The following is a 20,590-nucleotide window of genomic DNA, read 5'->3' as shown; positions in this document are numbered from 1 at the left end:
ATTGGTCATCGGTCGGATAGACTACTGCAATGGACTCCTCATTTCTGATAATCAAGAACTGGGCAGACTGCAGGTAGTACAAAACACCGCAGCTAGACTCATCTTGAATGCTTTTCCCCGAACTCCTTCACGCCCACTCCTCTCTCACCTTCACTGGCTCCGGGTGAGACTTCGTGCCCACTTTAAAGTATGCTGTATAATGCATAAGTGTATTTATGGGTCTGGCCCTGAAAACCTAAGAGACATATTCGTCCCTTACTCACCAGGACGTGTCCTGCGTTCCAGCAGCACTATGTTGCTGCAGGTGCTCAGAGTGACGAGAGCAAGACAGGGAGGACGGGCCCTCTCACTTAAAGGCCCCATGTTATGGAACTCTCTGCCTCCACAACTGAGACACACCCCTAATCTCCTCTCCTTTAGAAAGAAATTAAAAACATACCTCTTCACACAAGATCAAATATTTCTCCTGTTATCTGCGCAGTCTCATATCTCAGGCTGTTTCCTAATACCTTACCAGAAGCTACGTGCGGAGATACCCCTTCGGGGCGGATTCAGGCGCGATACAAATAAATAATGGAATATCCCTCACCTTAATTTAAATCCTATAAAGAGATGGACAGAAGCTGCCCTACAGTGGTTAGGCTTCTGCCTCGAATGGGGCCTGAGAGGTGTAAACGGACGCTCCATTGCTGATAAAACTGGCAGGGTAACGTTCGACAATGGTACCAATTCAAGTAGAACAGATTACATCTTATTAAAGGTAGAGTATTGGTCCCTTCCCGAGGACATGATGATATATGTGTGAGAAGTTGGCCTGATATGCAGTGCTCACTATTCTAGAGATCACTATGCATCAGTCCAAACGACCCTTATGGTGATTGGTTGTAAGTCAACCTTAGACCAGCTATCCTAGTAGCGTGGATACGAGCAGTCTGCGGGCTAAACTCTAGAGGGCGTGTTAAGCCAGCTGTTATACCATCACATATACCCCTTGAACACCAAGTGAAAGGACACCACACAAGTGTTATGAAAATAAACAGTGTATTTATTTTAAGTCACAACAGCCCTGCACTCTTTATGAGGACAGGGTACTAAGCACACAACAAAACTCTTAGGAAAATACTTCAAGTGCATAATCTACACAAATGCCCGAGGGCACGGAAAGTTAGTGTTCTCGGGCGAACCCGATAAGGTAAGTCGGAAGCGACAGTGACTCTGGACCCTTAGATAATGAGGCTATGCTGGGGCACCGAAATGCCGAAGTTACCTAGCCCAGGGGCTGCGGCTGCATAGGTCTTTACAGACGTCGGGAATCCTCGCTGACGAACCAGGAGCCTGAAGGAAGGAGTTGCTGGCAGGCGACCAGTGAAGATAGTTCGTAGAGATCCAAGCCTGGATCGGAGATGGATGACACTTGAAAGCAGAGGGGACCAAGTTCGTAACTACTAGCCAGTAGTCAGAGGGCACCAGGAGGGCACCGGATGGTAGTCACCTCGACTAGGTGAGTGGGCGACGCTGGGCTCTGCAGTCTCACGGACCAGGAGGCGTTGTCGGCGACCAGGATGGAGGTGCGAGCTGTCCCACGATGGTTGATGCTGTCGGCGTCGCTGGGCCCAGGAGTGGGGCAACAAGCCTTGGCAAATTCAGGCCCACGTGGTGAACCTAAAATGGCGTCTTGAGTGGACCAGGAGGGTCCGGGGTGCTCCTCTCTCAGGAGGGAGCAAAGGCCAGTCTGGAGCAACCAGACCAGCAGCGTTGTTGTCGGGCGTCGTCGAGAAGGCCACAAGCCAGCAGGCGAGTAGTCAGACAACGTGATGAGCAGCAAAAAGCAGAAGGGCCCCACGCAGATCGTGGAGATGCTGGGAGGCTGGACTTCGTTGCTGGAGCTGCTCAGGGTCGGGGCTTCTCGGACCCCAAAGCACTCACCAGAGGATCCCTCGGCGGTCGTGCTGGTTTAGAAGTCGTGCAGTTCTGATGGTGGCCGGTCCCTCGAGGTCTCGTCGCACCCACGGATCTCAGCTGAGCTGACGATGTGGGTAGAGGTCAGAGGTGCCAGGGAAGCCGGTTCTCGTCGAGCTGGGCAGTCGGATTCCTGAGGAAGGACGTGCAGCAAACCGCAGAGTTCTTAGATGGTGCCTGCGGATGCAGGGTGACTACTCCTTAGCCACAAGGGAGAAATCTTGAGAAGAAAGTAGTTTCTTGAATCAAAGATGATCTAATTTGGAAGGGTCCCCGCTCCTGCCTTTATCCTGAAGAAAGGGGTGGGTATGCGACTAGGTCCTGCCCTAGGGGTGGGACCAGGAAGGGGGGTGGTTACACCCCTCTCCCATGCCGGACTTTTCCCAGGCCAGGGGCTGGTGTGCCCCTGGAACTGGTTCTAGCCGGCAGATGCGTAGTGAGCACCGGGGTGCCACTCCGCAGTCACCTTCCTGTAAAGCCCTGCCTACCCAGGATACACAAAACCCTGTCTGGGATGGTGCGAGCGCCGCCCCGGACAGGAAACCCTTTGTCCAAGCTCTCCTCGCTGGAAGGACTCCCAGCAGCAGGAGGTCAGACTCGTGTCTGTGGTGGCAGCATCCATTTTGTGGAGCTGAGGCTTCAGTTAACTTTAACCGGGGTTCACAGTTACGTACATGTCGTGTCCCTCTAGAAAGGTGGAATGCTAACCCCGTCGCCAGCATTGGTGAGGGGTCAGTATCCCGATTCGTATGACACCTTACTCGACATGTTTTGATAACGCGATACCGAAGTTAGCATTAAAGAGTATAGGGTACGCGTTATCATGGAACAGCCATTGGGACTTGGTTCCGCAAGCTGCAACCGGGCTCGGCTCATGCCGGAGCGCCAATTCACACGATTCCAAGCACTCTGCCTTCAGGATTGTCAAGGCCTGCCATAGGAGTGGCTGATAGGAATCCGTGTGTCCATTTTCGGGGTTAGATATAGGTATACTATATCTAAAGCAAAGGGTGATTACACAACCTTGCCCCAGCTGTCGTGCAGCCAGTTGTGTCAGATTTAGATGGCCATCCAGGGGTGGCATAATACATGCTTCAGCCCCTGGCAGGCCCTGGGTACACCTATGCCCTGAGTTACAGGGTCTGATAAGGTGGCCCAGTTCCAATTGGGTAATGCACCTAAGGTACACATGTCAATTTAGCGAGAGAACAGTTAGGCTGTGGGTCTGATTGGCAGGCCCACAGCCGGAGAAAGTCGTAAACCAGTGAAAAAAAAGCAAAAAATCTGGGTGATCATAGGATTTCAGACCCTACTCTCCTACAATATGCTCGTCCTAAGAGTGATCACAACCTGCTCATACTTAGTCTAAGAATCGATGGCGGCTCGGAGAGTGCAAAAGCAACTGAGATTGCCACAGCGGAGGCCCTGCTCACCAACGACATGCATAGGGTCCGGTGGGGCAGGGTAGTTTAAGATCCTCCAATCTTAGCTAAGATTTCTTATGAGGCTTCCAGTACCCTGAGTGCCCTACAGGCATTGGTAAATCACGATGAAATCATTGCAAAATCAACTGCACTTCATGAACACCTCTTTAAGGAACTGAAATCCCACTTTTCCAAATGTGGTAAACCCAGTAAGTTACCATCTAAAAAAGTCAGGTAATCCATGGTACAATAAATTATGCCGTATGGCCTATGGTTCCTTGGTGAGAGCTATAAAGTCACGAATCACCAAGGATATCAGGAGCGCAAGGCTTGCTTATAGGAAAACCCAAAGACAAGCAAAAAAGGATTGGGATGACCAGTACTGGCAGGATCTACTCGAAGCCAGTAGGTTGAAAAACCAGATAAAGTTCTGGCAGATAGTGAAATGGGGAAAGTCTGCAGAATTACAAATCCCAAAAAACTACGTGCCTGCTGAAGATTGGGTCAACTATTTTGAATCCCAATTCAGGGGAGTGGAAGGAGAACCAGCATTTGTCCGCCACGAATTCTTCTCAAAGCTATCGACCCCCAGCAATCCCTTGGTGTTTGATAGGAAAGATGGAGAATGCACTTAGGATGGTCCTAGGTGGAAAAGCACCAGGGATGGAGTGCAGCCCGGCAGATCTTTTTAAATCTGACCTAACTAACTGGGTGCCTTATATTACCTTTTTAGCAAATGCTATTGTGAAAGGGGCAACGATTCCGGATTCTTAGCAGGGGGCCGAAATCCTGCCTATCTTTAAAAAGGGAGACCGTTCCGCCCCGGGGAACTATCGGCCCATCAGTTTAATAGACACCATCCAGAAAATTCTTGCTAGGATGGTGCTTGCTAAAATCCAGATATGGATGGACCTTGAGAACGTTTTATCCCCTTTGCAAGCAGGTTTCAGATCCCGTGTTAGCACGATCGAACAGGTGTTTAAGGTTGTTATTTTGGGTGGCGGTATTATTTATGCCGCGTTTGTAGACCTAAAGTCTGCTTTCGATCTAGTACCAAGAGCTAAGTTATGGGACGCGGTAGGTAACATGGGGATGCCACAAGAACCTCAACATGGTAATTAGACTTTATGAAGCAAACTTTGCACAGGTCCGATGGGGCAAACAAGGGCAAGTTAGAGAGATTTCTGGTTTCCCGTGGTGTTGGGCAAGAGTGTGTACTTGCACCGACCCGGTTTTTACTTTTCATTAATAGGGTCGTGCAGTACTTTACAGATTTTCCAACAGATGCCCCTACTCTAGGTGGCACTAGTTTTCCACTTCTTATTTTTGCGGACGACACTCTAATTTTATCAAAAACTCAGAAGGGTTTTCAGTCCGCAGTAAACAGGTTTGAGGAATTCTGCCAATCCAATGACCTACAAGTTAATGTAACTAAAACTACATTTATGGTTTTAACCAAGAACAAGCCGCAGCTGGGCCCCGTTAGTATGAATGGGCGCGCTCTAGAGCAGGTTAACATCATGACAAAGAAATTACGTTGATACTTGTGGTCTTGATTTTTCTTTTCTTTATTTAGGTAATTATACCAAAACGAACATGCACAGCCAACGCGTTTTGTTACGTGTGGTAACTTCGTCAGGGCTAGGTCTGTGATGTGGATATACAATGATAGAGTAGACGTGGAATTGAACAGGCACCGTAAGGGTAACGAAAGGTCTAAAGAAAGTACTTGGTAAAGCAGCTCAGGATGCCTGTTTCCAAAAAGAGTAAAGCGTGGCCTGTCGCTGTTGGTGGTGATCGATATTGGTGGGTGCAGAAATCTCATCACTGTAATACAGTTGAAGGTGGTTTCTGTATCGAGGGTCGCTCTGCAACAAGTGTAAAGCTCCTAAATGATTAGTACGATTTGAGCTCAAAGACCGAGTCAGAAATCAAGACAGCGGCCCACTGGACATGGTATACTCCACAATAGGAGTGGACCATCTTCCGGCACAGTAACACTGGTTCCGAACAAGATACGAGATCTTGTTCGTAACCCGTGTTACTGTGCCGGAAGACACAGCTCAAATGGACTAATAATTTAGGAGCTTTACACTTTTGCAGAGCGACCCTTGGTACATAAACCACCTTCAACTGTATTACAGTGATAAGATTTCTGCACCCACCAATATCGATCACCACCAACGGCGACAGGCCACGCTTTACTCTATTTGGAAACAGGCATCCTGAGCTGCTTTACCAAGTCCTTTCTTTAGACCTTTCGTTACCCTTACGGTGCCTGTTCAATTCCACGTCTACACTATCATTGTATATCCACATCACAGACCTAGCCCTGACGAAGTTACAACACGTAACGAAACGCGTTGGCTGTGCATGTTCGTTTTGGTATAATTACCTAAATAAAGTAAAGAAAAATCAAGACCACCAGTATCTACGTAATTCCTTTGAGTGCGCCTTCCATTCTGTCTTCATTCCTGTGTATTGTATTTGTGCCCAGGGACAACGGGCACAGGAAGTGTGCTGCACCACCGTTATTCTTATTCGGACTAGGGCTTTGGTTGTGCTAAACCCTGGTCTTGTTGTCCTGTTGCTTCTGTTAATATAACATCATGACATACCTAGGGGTCGTGTTAGAAAATAGGCTCAGGTGGAAACCCCAGCTTGATGTACTCGCCCTCAAATTTGCCCAGTTAAGAGGGTGTCTGATTAAGTAACAGAACTTCACTGACTAGAAGGATAGGTCCTGCTCTAAAAATTAATAATGCCAAAATAAGTTCAACGATTCTGAGTAATCTGTGAACAGACCCGAACAAAAATGCTTTTCCTTCCAAAAAGGATTTTAAAGCATTATACTGGTCTACTGTAAGACATCTTTGTATTGACCAGATAGATTCCAACTCTTTGTCCGGCAGGTTCATGGAGCATAAACTCGATCCTGTACATGAAGAGTACTGGGATATTATCGTTAAGACCAGGGACAGGACGTTATACCACCAGTTTAGGGTTGGGCCCCTTCCGCTAAGATCATTTTCTTCTAAATGGCAAGGACAAGCTAATGAGTCCTACCCTTGGTGCAGGGATCAAAAAGTCACTTGGCCACTTTTTGTTTGCCCTGCTTACACAGCCCCCCGTAGTAAATGGTTAAAACCCATCTGTAAAAACATGGGCACGCGGGTGGGGATGGAGGCGTTGCGGATTATGAGGGCCGACACAACTGAACCAGTGGTTATAGCAGTAGCAAAGTTCCTGGGTTGGTCATGGATAATTAGAGCCCAGCACCCAATATAAAGCTAATTAGCTGTTTTAAAAATGACTCAATCATGGCCTTTGAATGCCTTTGTAAGTCTTAGATTTTAATTATGGTATATATGTTGTAATTATATTTTGTTTTCTCACTAACTTGCGGAGTTTTTACAGTTGTAAATTGTGTTTTAGGTTCAAATATTTAGCTTTACAATGAAATGTTGTGAGTGTTTTTATTATCAATGGTTTTAAATGTTGAAGGATGAGGATAGATCCCATTTTTATGATGAAATATTTCGAATAAAGACGTATGAAACTTAAACTTTATGCAGCCTACATAGGCTAATTGCCTTTTATTACAGTTTCCTTGATGAAAATGAAAGGTGTTTTCTTTCTGTTGATGCATTTTAGGCTCCTGCCTTTCTCTTGCATTGTTTCTATGGTTTATTTTCATTCTGCAGAAAATATGTAATTATGGCTTTATTAGCCTATAGGTATTATTGGGCTGCATATTATTAGTGTATACATGTATATGTGTATAATTTCTTTGGTACTATGTAGTCTTATTATATATTTACACATATATATGTATTTAGTGTGTCCCGGGTTCCCGCTCATGGGCGGAGATTATTCAGTGCTTATGACTAATAATGAGTATCCCCTTGAAGAGAAGGAAAAAAGTATTTGCAAAATATTTGACAAAAACAACATTTATGACCGAGCAACTGTAATATGTGGACATATACAAATGTGTCGACAGTAAAATTATGTTGCGATAACAGAATATGGCCCATCTAGCACTAATCTACATCTAACAGTATTTGCTTTGATAAAGGACAAACATGAAAGCACAGTTAATGTTTGGCACGAACATATTGTGATATATTAGTGCAAAAGTGAATTTCAGAATAAATGGCCTGATGGACGAAGCCTTTTTTGCGGTTGCAAAGCCTGCAATTATCAAAAATCACCAGCTTTGCAATCCCACACATGCAAGTGGCAATATACTAAAGATCGGTCAGTCAGAAAAGTCTTTCCGAAACACAATTTGCACTGTGCAACTGACTGGCCGTCCTTCCCCTTAACCTGAATCGCAATGCCATTTTTCCCAATGGTCTGCAATCACAATTGTTGTCGCAAACCACTGCCTGGATATGGACATTAGAAAGGGGTGGTATCCATTCAAATAAGTATTGGCAATGCAAATAGGTCTGGCTTTAAAGAAATGTTGTATGGTGATATACAGCATTATAAGTAGGTAGCATGGGAATGGCTATGTATTGGTGTGGCAGCATAAAAATGTAGAATACTGGTGTATGTTAAAAAAGGCAGGTGAGAGTTGCACTGCCAAGCCAGACCTAAACATCCATTTAGGTTAATGAGACTGCCCTTCTCCCATACTTGTTACTGCCATAGAAAAACACCATAAAGTATTCTAGCTGTCGAAGATACTTTAATTGCATTCCAATGCCATTTGTGTACCCCTGAAAACTCAAGCTCAGGCAGCTGGATGAGTAATATGATCACAGATTGGTGGAAGGCATACATTTTTTGTGTTGAAGCACACAACTTCTGCCCAATCAAAAGATGTACTCCTGGCTCTCAAAATGTGGGCAGACCGAAAGCCCCTATCTAGTGATGCTCATATAACTGTCTGGCAACAACGGCGCTGTCAAGCCAGAGCATAAAAACTGAATCCGCTGCAAAGGAATGGTTTCTTCTTTGTGGATGTGGGCTGCTGGCACAAGAAGCAGCAGGTAGTGGTCCACGGGACAGCTGCTTGCTTCACCCAATGACACTTCGAGAATGCCCATTGTATTTTTAATTGCTGTCCCCTCAAAAGGTTACATCGCACGAAAATCTTAATGTTGTCCTATAAAGGACGTCCTGAATAACCCAGAGACAAAAGCAACAGAAATGTGCGTTTTAAAATGTATAGATGAGCGCATCAGTGAGGTGTCCTCATTCGTATGGATTATAGAGTATATTACAAGTATGCCAGTGGTTAAATTGCTCATGTATATCTGGAGCACTGTATGAAGTTGCAGGAAAATGGTCCTGGCAGACTAAACGTGATGCAAAGGGGGAAAGAAGCTGGAATGTAAGCTTCCTCATTGAACCGACCGGCGGTACCCTTAGAGGTAAACAAATTTGGCTACACATGCCTTCGCTTATATTATGTGGATAAAGCAATCCCTAGAGAAAATGCGTGAGGTACACGCATCACAAATCCAAAATACTTTTACTTAACAGAACCAACCAATGTATTATGTCCACGACATGTAAAAGGATACCGTTTAATAAGAAAAGTTACAAACAAATTAAGAGAACTGGAATTCAAAGGTTATAACGAAATCAAATTAAATCTATGGGAAATGACAGTAGGGAAATATTCTTTAGTTTTGCTGTGAACTCTTATCGCAGACAGACGCAGTTTGACACAAAGGGTGCCCAAAAGAATTTCATATTGCCCCAGTTCAGAAAGTCTTTGGAGGGCTGAAGGAGGCCCATTATTTTGGGGATTACAAACTTCTTAATAGTGGGAGCATGCAAAAATTGGTTGGATGATTATTGCCAAAAACATTACCCTAGCAACACAAAACTTCAGACGCTGGACTGATCTGAAACCAGTACAGCAGTCGACTGCAACTCCTGCAGCTTGCAACCTGTCGTATTGGGATTTATTCTTCCGGACACTTAAAAAAGACGAGTACAAGTAAATCTAGTTTGCTAAGCACTTCCATTAATATGAATCAATCCAGGAGTCAACAGCTTTCTCTGGTTTAAGGCCTTCCCAACACTTTTGTTTGAGGAGTGAGGAGAAAGGTTAACGAGCTTGCCAGTCGAGGTAAGGGAGCTTGGTAGAGTCTAGGTAAGACCATTTGATGTGGAGGGTAATGAGGAAGAGGCAGACGCCGGCGTTTGTGGGAGAACCATGTATGTTAATGGGAGATGCTGAGAAACCTAGCTTATGTGCTTTTAAGTCAAGAGGAAGGTGCTGGAAGTGGGAAGAAATTATCTTGTGGTAATGAAGGTGCTTCAGCACCGCACAAAGTACGTAGGAAACACTAAATGGATATACACAGGAAGGCATGAAAGGAATGATTATAATGGCACGTTTACATGCATATTGCACTTTATTCATTGTATTGTTTGAAGAAGTGAATGATCAGGCACAGTGAATTTTCATACGTCATAATATGTTTAGGAGGGGCAGAGCTGACACAGTTATTTACTGTGGGGATGGCCAAGAGTGCTTGTGGAGCCCAGAGTGGCGAAGAGACTATATAAATCCAGTAAAACATTCACACTTTACAATATTTGTCATCCATGGTATACATGCACTTTAACTTACTCGGTCCAGCTGGACTGAATTATGGGTGAAATATTGTCAAATCTGAAACTGAGTGACGATTCTACCGGCTTGCATTATACTTCAGTGATCAGTATACTCACTGGACAGGATTAGTTGAAAATGTTTACAATTATGAAACCATGAAAGGAATGGAGGTGAACAAGACTATGTTGAGGATACAGAATGGCGATATAATTTTATTTGGCATAAAAGATGAATTGATAATTTGCGGTGTCTGGTTTTGTGGTGATGAGTTTTTAGGTCTAGCCTGAGACATCGCATGCTGTCTCTTCGAGACATTTAGTAAGTGGCTTTGAAAAAAGTGCCACCAGAGACTTTTGCTGGCCTACAGCTTGCGGTCACAAGCTCGTGCACGTGCACAGCTGCCATCTGTGTTTTTATTGCTTGCACTACACCCCCCCTCCCTCCTGGTCAGCTTCCTTTGTGCCTTCTAGCTGTGAACCTTGCTCCTCTGCTCGCACTCCTCCCTTCTCCCCCTCCTCTTCAGTTTCATTTATGTCCTCTATCACTGTGAATGCTCCTGCTTCCACCAGGCACACACACCACCAGCAGCAGTCAGTGCACGCTTCCACCAGGCACACACACAACCAGCCGTCAGTGCACGCTTCCACCAGGCACACACACCACCAGCCGTCAGTGCACGCTTCCACCAGGCACACACACCACCAGCCGTCAGTGCACGCTTCCACCAGGCACACACACCACCAGCCGTCAGTGCACGCTTTCACCAGGCACACACACCACCAGCCGTCAGTGCATGCTTCCACCGGTCACACACACACACCACCAGCCGTCAGTGCACGCTTCCACCCGGCACACACCAGCCGTCAGTGCACACTTTCACCAGGCACACACACACTACCATCCGTCACACACTACCAGCCGTCGGTGTATGCTTCCACCAGGCACACACCATCAGCCGTCAGTGCATGCTTTCACCAGGTGCACACACACACACACTACCAGCCGCCGTCAGTGCACACTTCCACCAGGCACACACCCCCTAATCAGCCAGTGCACTCTTCCACCAGGCACACACACCACCAGCCGTCAGTGCACGCACATGTGTGGACATTATAATTCACATGGCAAATCAAACATTTTCATAATTACGGTTTTCAGAATTCCATAGTGGAAAGATTGTTTTCACGAGAAGGTATCGGATGTAAACCTGAATTTCGGGTCAAGTATGAATGAAAGGATGAATGAAAGGCATTTTTATACCGCGCAAAACCTAGCCCCAAGGAGCATCAAGGCGCAATACAGACAAACATAAAAGTCCAAGTGTTACAGATCAGGCAGAAGCAGAATAAGCTTGGAAGTTTTAATTTAGAAATAGAGGCACAGCAACACAGCATCTGGCTGGCAGGCAGGAATAGTAGCAACTGACCCGGTGCCTAGCAGCAATACAGGTTCTAAGCATGGTAATAAGAACACTGAAAGATGCAATGCATTTAAAGGTACATAACATACATTGTAAAAATATATACAGAATGTAACACCAAGCTGCCAGGTAACTAGAATAAAAACGCCACTGGAAAGACAGTCTGATATGCTTGAGAGAAAAACCAGGTCTTCAAAAGTTTTTTAAATATTACCAAGGAAGATTGACTGGTGAGTTCGAGGGGGAGGGAGTTCCACAGTTTTGGAGCCAAGACGGAAAAGGCTCTACCTCCCCATCTTACTTTTGCAAACCTAGGGGCCACAAGCCTATTCTTCGAAGATGAACGAAGAGTTCTGGTGGGAATGTAGGCACACAGAAGCGATCTAATACCTTCAGATCCTGAGCCATGGATAGCACCATGGGCCAGACAAAGAATTTTAAAAGAAATCCTAAATGGAATCGGCAACCAGTGAAGATCTCTTTTGGCCATTGTTGCAGACGATCTCCTAGGAAGGCTTAAAACCAACCTGGCAGCTGCGTTTTGCACCATTTGGAGGCGATGGATAGACACTTTATTGATGCCACCATAAAGGGCATTACAATAATCCAGCCTCAATAGTACTAAACCAGCTGTTACTTGATTTTGAGCTGCCAGGGACAGGTAGGGGGCAATTTTCTTTAGAATTCTAATAATGCCACAGCAAGTTGACACTGTCCTATTTACCTGACGGTCAAAAGAGAGGGCCAGATCAATTTGTACGCCAAGATTTTTGGCAATACCAGTAGGGGGCGGACAGTCTCCCAAGGACGAGGGCCACCAGTCCTTAGACCAGAGATCTTGGCTCCCTCCAAAAGCCATGACCTCGGTTTTTTCACCGTTGAGTTTTAAATATTTATGCGCCATCCACTGCGAGACTTCCTCCATACAAGCTCTCAACTTGGATGCAATCTCGCAGGCTGGCTCGGTGATGGATACCAGGATCTGTGTGTCATCGGCATACAATAGGACATCCAGGCCAAAGGATCTAACCACTTTTGCAAGTGGGGTAACATAGATGTTGAATAGTAGAGGGCTCAACGAGGAGCCCTGAGGGACCCCACATTGCACCTTTTGAGGGTCGGAAAGAAAGTTGCCCATTTTCACTCTCTGCTCCCTATGATGGAGAAAGGAGGTGAGTAAACTAAGGGCAGAGCCTTCTAATCCGATGTCCTTGAGCCTGGAGATCAGTATTGACGGGGACAAGGTGTCAAATGCTGCTGTGAGATCTAATAACACAAGCAGCGAGGGGTGTCCCTTGTCAACCTCAGATCGGATTTTACTTATCACAACAGTGAGAGCAGACTCAGTGCTGTGGGCTGATCGAAAGCCATGTTGGGAGCTATCAAGTATGTTGGAGTTTGATGAAAGCAGATAGATTTTGGTTTATATAGGATTCCAAGATCTTGGCTGGGGCTGGAAGCAAGGAGATGGGGCGATAATTCTTCAGGATTTCTGGGTCTAGGGAGGGTTTCTTAAGCAAAGGCCTGACAATGGCAGTCTTCCAAGGAGATGGAAAAATACCCTCTCAGATCGCTAGGTTCATAACTTCCAGTAGAGGAGGAAGCACAGACCTTCTGAAAGCTTTTAAAGTCTTTAGTGGACATGGGTCAAGAGGCGAGCAGGACTTAGTAGAATCAAGTAAAAAATTAAGGTCTTCCAGAGACATCAAGGGAAAACATGTAAATAACGGTTTAAACAAAGTATCAGTTTTCTCATTTATAACAGTGGTAGAAGAGGGAAAGCTTACTGGCTTAGCATTTAGTTCTTGATTTCTAATTTCAAGCGCACTGTAAATGTCAGCAATCTTATGAAAAACTCGCTAAATTATTGTAGAGTTCCTGAGTTTCAATGATAGAGTCGGCCGACCTAGGTGCCGAAAGAGTTGATAATATTAAAAAGGCCTCTAGGAGATTTTAAAGAGGTCGTTAGGTTAGTGAAGTAATGCCTTTTTTCTTCTATTATCGCCTTCTTATAGTCTCTAAGAAGAGATTTATGCAGGGCTTTTCCCGGTAAATCAGGGTGGGCAGTCCAGAGCCTTTCTTGTTTCCGACATTTTTGACGCATGGTTTTTAGGCGGTCTGAAAACCAAGGTTGAGAGGGGCTCTTTCGGGCTGAATAATATCGTTTGGCCAGGGCACGAGAATCTAAAGCACTAACCAGAGCACTAGAGAGATCAGAAGCCGCCCTATCTGGATCCTCCAGAGAGGGGCATCTGAGATCATTCATAAAAGGTAAAAGAGTATTGTCATTTATTGCTTTATAGTTCCTTCTAGTGGACCAAACACTACTCTTCAATTTATTACCTGGGTAGAATTTACTTTAAAATGAAAGGGGATTGCCAGATGGTCAGACCAAGAAAGGGGAATAGGGGTGCCAGTCTTAAGTCTGGCATCATTTGAAAACATGCCATCCAGCGTATGAGAGGCTAGATGTGTGGGACCAATAACCAATTGGTCAAGTCCACATGAGACTAAGCCATCTACAAGTGCTAGCGTATCCTTCGAATCGGTGGCCTCTAAATGAAAATTAAAATCGCCCAGAATAGAAAAGTGGGGCCAGTCAACATATGGCTCAATAAGTTTAACCCCTTCCATGCTAATGACAAGGTCAGCTCGTCATGGGTGTTACCTGCGCTGTGCGTTTGACGAGCTGACCTTGTCATGAACAATGGAAAATGTCCATTTCCAGCGCACAGCGGGAAAACCCCATAGCAGCCAAGGTGTTAAGAATTTCATAGGGGAAGGTCGTTTTAGGGCCTGGGGGTCTATAGCAAAGGATACCAGAAAAAGAATCTGAAGGAAGAAAATTAATAGAAAAATACAGTGCCTCAAACGTATCTGAGGGCAAAGAAAGAGGCTTGGTACAGCAAGTAAAAGTGTCCCTAAACAGGATTCCTAACCCACCACCCCTATGCCCTATCCTATCAAATCTGGACAGGGAATAACCTTCGGGAACTGCCTCAAAGATCTGGATCAGCTGATTCAGAGCCCCAGGTTTCAGTAATAAAAACCCAGGGAAGTTTATTTGGGACACTAAGTCATTGAAAGCAACATTATTTCGTACCAAGGACAGAGTATTCAACAGCAGGCCTGCCTCGCTAAAGAGATTAAGAGCTGGCGGTTAGTTTTCAGCTCTAACAGGATTTTTGTGGCGGGGGTGGCGGGGGCGCCTAAAACCTAGAGTCTCATTACAACAATGAATGTTAACCAGATCATCTGGACATAGGCTAAAATGACACAATTTTGGCATAGGTCTGAGAGACAGAAGAATAGAGTGAGAATACAACTCACAATTCTCAGGGAGGTAAAAGCGAGGTCCAGCCCGTCTGGCCCCTAGCGTGGACGGGCGCAGACTGGCTTAACTTTGGCGCAACTTGGGCGCACATTTGCTGGGCGCGTCCGCTGGGCGCGGAGAAACTTGCCCCTCTTAAATATGGCCGCTTCACGTGCCTGGCGTCCCACCTGACCAGGATTCAACCAATGAGCTAGAGGATCAGCTGTTCGCCTACGCGCCCTCCACACATTCGGGAACACCCGTGGTGGACCGGGGCACACAGCGAATAAAGTGGCAGAAGGCTAGATAAGAAGCCAAATGTGCTTAAAGTGCAAAAAATACGATCTTTTAAAATACGGCGAAAAATTATTAAATGAGGATTCTAAAAGTAAGTACAGTCATGAGCAATCATAAAGCACAAATCACGTTAAACATGCAGTCCCAGACGCATATTAGTCATGCACTGGGAGTAAGGACCAACCTATGAGAGGGACTATAGATGTTTGCAGCAAATTAAATAGAGCGGGGGATAAAGAACTACCATGGAGGTAATAGCGTTTTTCACGATTTACTCATGTAGTGTAACTAATAGACCATTTTCATGCAGCCCTATTTTCTCTGTTTGGAAGATGCTTACATCTCTATTAGCTAAATAGCCTAGAAGACCTTATTTCCAAATTACATTTTGGGTTAGCAGCAGAAACTTGCCCGCAAGCACGCAAGCAAACGTGGGTCAATTTGAGGGAGCTACAGCACAGCAGCTATATACTGCAATACTCTTGAACCTAAGATTTATTTTAGCCTTGGATGCCAATTACCATCTTAACAAGGAGCGCTCAGGAAAATCCTATTCATTCACCTTGTGTTGCTGCAAACAATGGCACCTCTTTGCAGTTTTTTAACCTATATGGTGACAGTTGGCGATCAAGATCTTTTCTACTCTAACAATTACAACTTGCTTAATCGAGTGATTCATACTGCACAAGTGTGCTGTAGGCATTCATTATAAGGCGTGCCACGATTCGGATGTGCCACTAGAGATTATGTATCGCTAGCTGGCGAAAAAGAAAATCAACTTAATGCTATAACAGACACTGTTCACTCTCACACTTATCCTTAGTTAATACGTTGAAAGGAAAACAATGTACCATTATACTGTTTTGCATCAGGATCTTCCACATTGATGGCAATTATTTTCCAGTCCGTTTCGCCCTCGTCAATTAAGGCCAGAGTACCCAAAACCTTGACTTGAATGACCTGCCCTGGCACGCACACCTGAAAAACAGAGAAACCGTTTAGTTATAAAAGGGAAAACGGCATCACCTCTTTCCTCACAAGGTACTGCAACACCACCAAACAGATTTATGTACACTCAACTAGCTCCCTAATGGATTGTAGGGGTTTATTGCCTTGTTCAGGGAGTACTGAGGCCAGAATGCATCCGCTTTATAACAAATCAAATAATCGGTCATTTGTAGCTTTTCTGTTGGTAATTAACAAAGTATGCGTGATGACAGCCCTTTGAGCAGAGCCCTTTCAACTGATTTCTAAAGAGTATTAAACAGTTGATTCCCCAAGCCCGCCTCATAAAAAATTTGCAAATGACCGAACATATAATCATTTGGAAACAACAAAAACCAAGCAGATACATACTGTCCAGAGTACTCCCGGAACACAGTTTCAATGGTCTACAGTTGTAGGTTTTCTTCTTCAATCATTTTTCCGAATAACTAACATGTGCCCCTGCCTAGTTGGATGTTAGTTATTCGGAAAAATGATTGAAGAAGAAAACCTACAACTGTAGACCACTGAAACGGTGTTCCGGGAGTACTCTGGACAGTATGTATCACACCCAATGTGGCTAAATTAAACTCCCTACTTCTCAGAATGCCAAGTTTAATAACTGCATCCAGAGTTTCCTTGACAGTCTTTCGTCATTCTTATGTTTACATTTAAACGGTTTCTGTATTTTAAATTAAGTCAGGCTCGCCGGTCAACTTACCTGGTGAAGCACTTGGGTGAATGCCATCAGACACAGCTTTATTATAGATACTGTTACTGATCCTCTACCGACTACTTTATCTTAGGGATGCATGGGAGTATTTTTCACATGCATTGCCAAATGCCACATGGATTTTTTTTTAAGGTTTCAGTGGAAATGTTTCATACATTTTTTGTCTCCTACACCTTGAAACGTCCAAAGTGCTGAAACAGTGGCAATAAATATTTCACGACTGAATAAAAGGTATGGACAAACGACAAATCAAAAAAGGTTGTTTTAAGAAAATCCTGCTGACTTAAAACTGATTACCTTTCAGAAAACATACTGATTTTACCTATTGTTCTGCGAAAGTTGCTTTAGCTTTGAAAGATTCAATGAGATAAGGTCGAATGGAATGCAGTAATACAGGCTCACTATTTTGGAGTAGTGAAATCCGGTTCCTTTATCTTACTGAATAGTTGTAACATGGGGGGAGAAGAAGCTGGCATTTACGGCTCGGCTCAAAGAATATAAGCAAGGTTTCTACAGGCAAAAATCTCATATTTCTCCAAAATAATTGTAGACTCGGCCTCTAAAGCCAAAGACATCTTCTCTATTGTGGAAGAATTGTCGCACCCATATAGGGTGACCATTAAACCCCTCCCCTCTCAGGCTCTTTGTGACTCCCTTAACTTCTTTTTTGTCAACAAAATAGCAAAAATTAAAAATAGTATCTCCTGCCGGACCCCCTCAGTTTTATCTATTCCAATCACCATCTCTGTCACCTCTAACTCCCACTCAGTTAACCAGATACCCCAGATTTCCAAGGAGGAATTCTTAGTCCTGTTGAAAAAGGTACCCTCTGGTTCCCCCACTGATTGCTGCCCCCCTCACGTCCTGCAAGAGGCCTTCAATGCCTGTCCTGTGCCCCCTCTGACACTTCTTAATGACTCACTTAAAATGGGCTCGGTCCCTAGTTCCTTTAAGACCGCTGAAGTAGTGCCCATTCTAAAGAAACCCAATGCTGACCCGTCCCTTAGGAGTAATTTCCGTCGCATTTCCCTGCTCCCTTATCTCAGCAAAGTACTGGAAGCCCATGTCACCAACTTTTTGAGCTCCTTCATTGAACGTACTCAATTCCTTGACCCTCTACAGGCTGGTTTTAGACCCCGCCCATTCAACTGAATCGGTCATACTTTCGGTGATGGAGGAGCTGCAAAGGGGGGGAAGACCTTAAGAATAGTCAGATCCTGGTGCTCCTGGATTTGTCGGCCGCATTTGACACGGTCGACCATGATATTTTGGTCGACCGTGTCAGTGATGCCGGCATCCAGGGGCTGGCTCTTGAGTGGGTTCGCTCTTTCCTAAGCGACCGTCACCAGGCTGTCCGTCTCTCCCACTTTACTGCTGATAAAGTTAGGTTGACATGTGGAGTCCCTCAGGGCTCTTCCCTTTCTCCCCTTCTTTTTAATTTGTACCTTACCCCTCTTATTCATTCTTTACGAGGCTGTAACGTCCCTGCATTTAATTATGCAGATGATATTCAGCTGGTGTTCGATATGGACTCATCTGCCCAATCCATCCACAATTTTCAATCTACTTTGTGTTTTATTAGTGACTGGATGGGGGAAAACTATTTGAAGCTCAACCCGACAAGACCGAGCTGGTGTTGATCGGGGGTGTCTCTAATGCTTGGAGCGCCAACTTTTGGCACCCATGTCTAGGCCCTGCCCCCGGCCCTGTGGACTCTGTTAAAAGCCTTGGAGTCACCATCTGCAAGGACCTTTCGATGAAGCCTCATATCAATGCCGTGGTCTCCTCCAGTTTCTTCCATCTGCGTAAGGTCCGGAAGATATTTCGCTTTCTGACCACGGAGGCCCTTACCCTGGCTCTTTTGGCCCTCGTAATCTCCAGGATAGATTACGCCAATTCCCTCTATGTTGGCATTCCTGCCTACCAGTTGAACCGTCTGCAGCTGGTACAGAACCAGGCCGCAAGACTGATCTTTCATCAGCCCAGGCATCACCATGTCCGTCCCTTGCTTAAAACCCTCCATTGGCTCCCGGTAGCCAAACGCTGTGAGTTTAAACTAGGCTGTGTTATTATTAAAGCTCTGGCTGGCCTTGGCCCAGCCTTCATCTCCTCTTTACTTCATCATTACTCCCCACCGCGCAACCTCCTGTCCTCCCATCTCGCCTTGCTTACTATACCTCTCTTTAAGCGCAAGAAGTATGGAGGGCTCACATTCTCGTTCCTTGCCCCCTCTTTCTGGAACGCGCTCCCTCTAGAGTTTAGACTTACTGCTTCGTATGCTCATTTCAGATCTCTCCTGGAAACCTACCTGTTTCGCAAGGCATATGATTAGGCACTCTCCTTCCCACCTTCTCCTTTCCTTTTGCTCTGTTATCTGCACTTCTCTCTGTTTGTCTCAATTTTGCCAATAGCGCCATGAAACCGTTGGGTGTTTAGCACGCTCTATAAGAGTTTTTAACATAACATTCATAGCAAAAGAGAGTGAATGCGACGGTTTATTCTTTTAGATTATCTTGATGTTCGGAGTGTGGATGGACAAAGAAAAACATTCTTAATGAACATAAAAAACGTAAAGTACCCACGGAACAAAATTAAAATATATATAAATTTTTTCAAATAGAAAATCAAGCCGTGGCATTTCGCTGTATAAATTACAGACAAAAAAAGCATGCCAAGTTATAGAGGTGCAGCAATACTACTGACTACCAACCTGGGCAAACAACTACATGGTATGCATCACTTTCCAACTTAAAACCATTTCCTTGGGCAAGCGCTTTATAACTGCCCTACTGACCTGGATTTGGTTCAGAAAACACAAACCCGATAAATGGCCTGTAATTCGTCAGTCATGGTAGGCAACTAATTACATATCCCGGTTCTATTTTCTTATTTTGGTGCCCCCCCCCATAATACACTATCAGAAAAGAGGCGTACTGAGCATGGCAGGGGCTTGAGGTATGGTGAGCATGGTTTATTGCATAATCATAAATGCCGAATTTCCGAGTTATGAACGTTCTTTGGCCAAGTATGGCTGAATTGGCAAGCAGGCTTGACCCTTTTGACCCGGAGCTTTGATTTTGCCAAGTCACCAAAGTCTGTACTGCATACAACCAGATACTTTTGCACAGACTGGGCTTAATCTGCAAATTTCAAGCGGGTCCATCAAGCGGAGCCAACGTTCTTAGTGGATAAACATTTTAACTTTGCCCCCTGCACCGAGAGATCTGTTTAAAACCCGACATGCCAGCAGACAGTTATATCGGCTAAATGCTTGCCAACATTCGGGCATATTCAAACTGAATCAAATGTATTAGTAAATGAAAAATTGTGATCCTGATGCACTGCATGAAATTGAAAACACAAGGACTAAGATGAACACGGTAAAATTCAGCCACATATCCTGCACATCAAAACATGTTCAAGTTATTAGCAAATCAAAAGCGTGTCTCAACTCCAGCCCATTTTATTTGGCCCCCACCTAAGGAAGTGGCACAAAAATTGATGAACCACTAGAAAATACAAGGCCTAATTCAGAAACGTACATTTACACGCAATTTTTTTAATACACAAGATTTATGGATAGTTCCTGGCAGTGAAACTTATAACTAACCGAGAGCCTAGCATGTAAAAACGTCTACTTTAGCGGGTACCAACATTACCAAGTGGAAAGGACACTGCACATCTGCTTATCTCAAATGTCTGTTTTTCAGCAAAGGACTAGCATAGTGCCATCCATGCAGCACTCTAAACCGGAAAGGACATAGTTTTGACTTATACTGGTTGCTCCCTTGTGACTGGACAAAGCTGTACCTCTCTGATGAGCTCCAATCAGAGCAAAACATGTGTTAGGAGTAGCTTTTATTCATTCCAGGCTGGC

General features: G+C 44.9%; 1 protein-coding gene across 1 annotated transcript in view; it reads right to left on the bottom strand.

Annotated features, from left to right (window-relative positions):
* Positions 1 to 20,590, bottom strand: part of PPA1 (inorganic pyrophosphatase 1) — a 282,780-nt gene that overhangs the window by 109,946 nt on the left and 152,244 nt on the right. The window contains exon 6 of the mRNA XM_086922264.1: positions 15,848 to 15,974. Within this exon, the coding sequence (XP_086778390.1) occupies positions 15,848 to 15,974 (127 nt within the window). The remainder of the gene's footprint in view (positions 1 to 15,847; positions 15,975 to 20,590) is intronic.

The sequence above is a fragment of the Lissotriton vulgaris genome, chromosome 5 (genome assembly GCF_964263255.1).
Source record: "Lissotriton vulgaris chromosome 5, aLisVul1.2, whole genome shotgun sequence".
NCBI classification, from domain to species: Eukaryota; Metazoa; Chordata; class Amphibia; order Caudata; family Salamandridae; genus Lissotriton; species Lissotriton vulgaris.
Note: the sequence above shows the minus strand (reverse complement) of the source record. Positions and strands in the feature narration are given on the sequence as shown.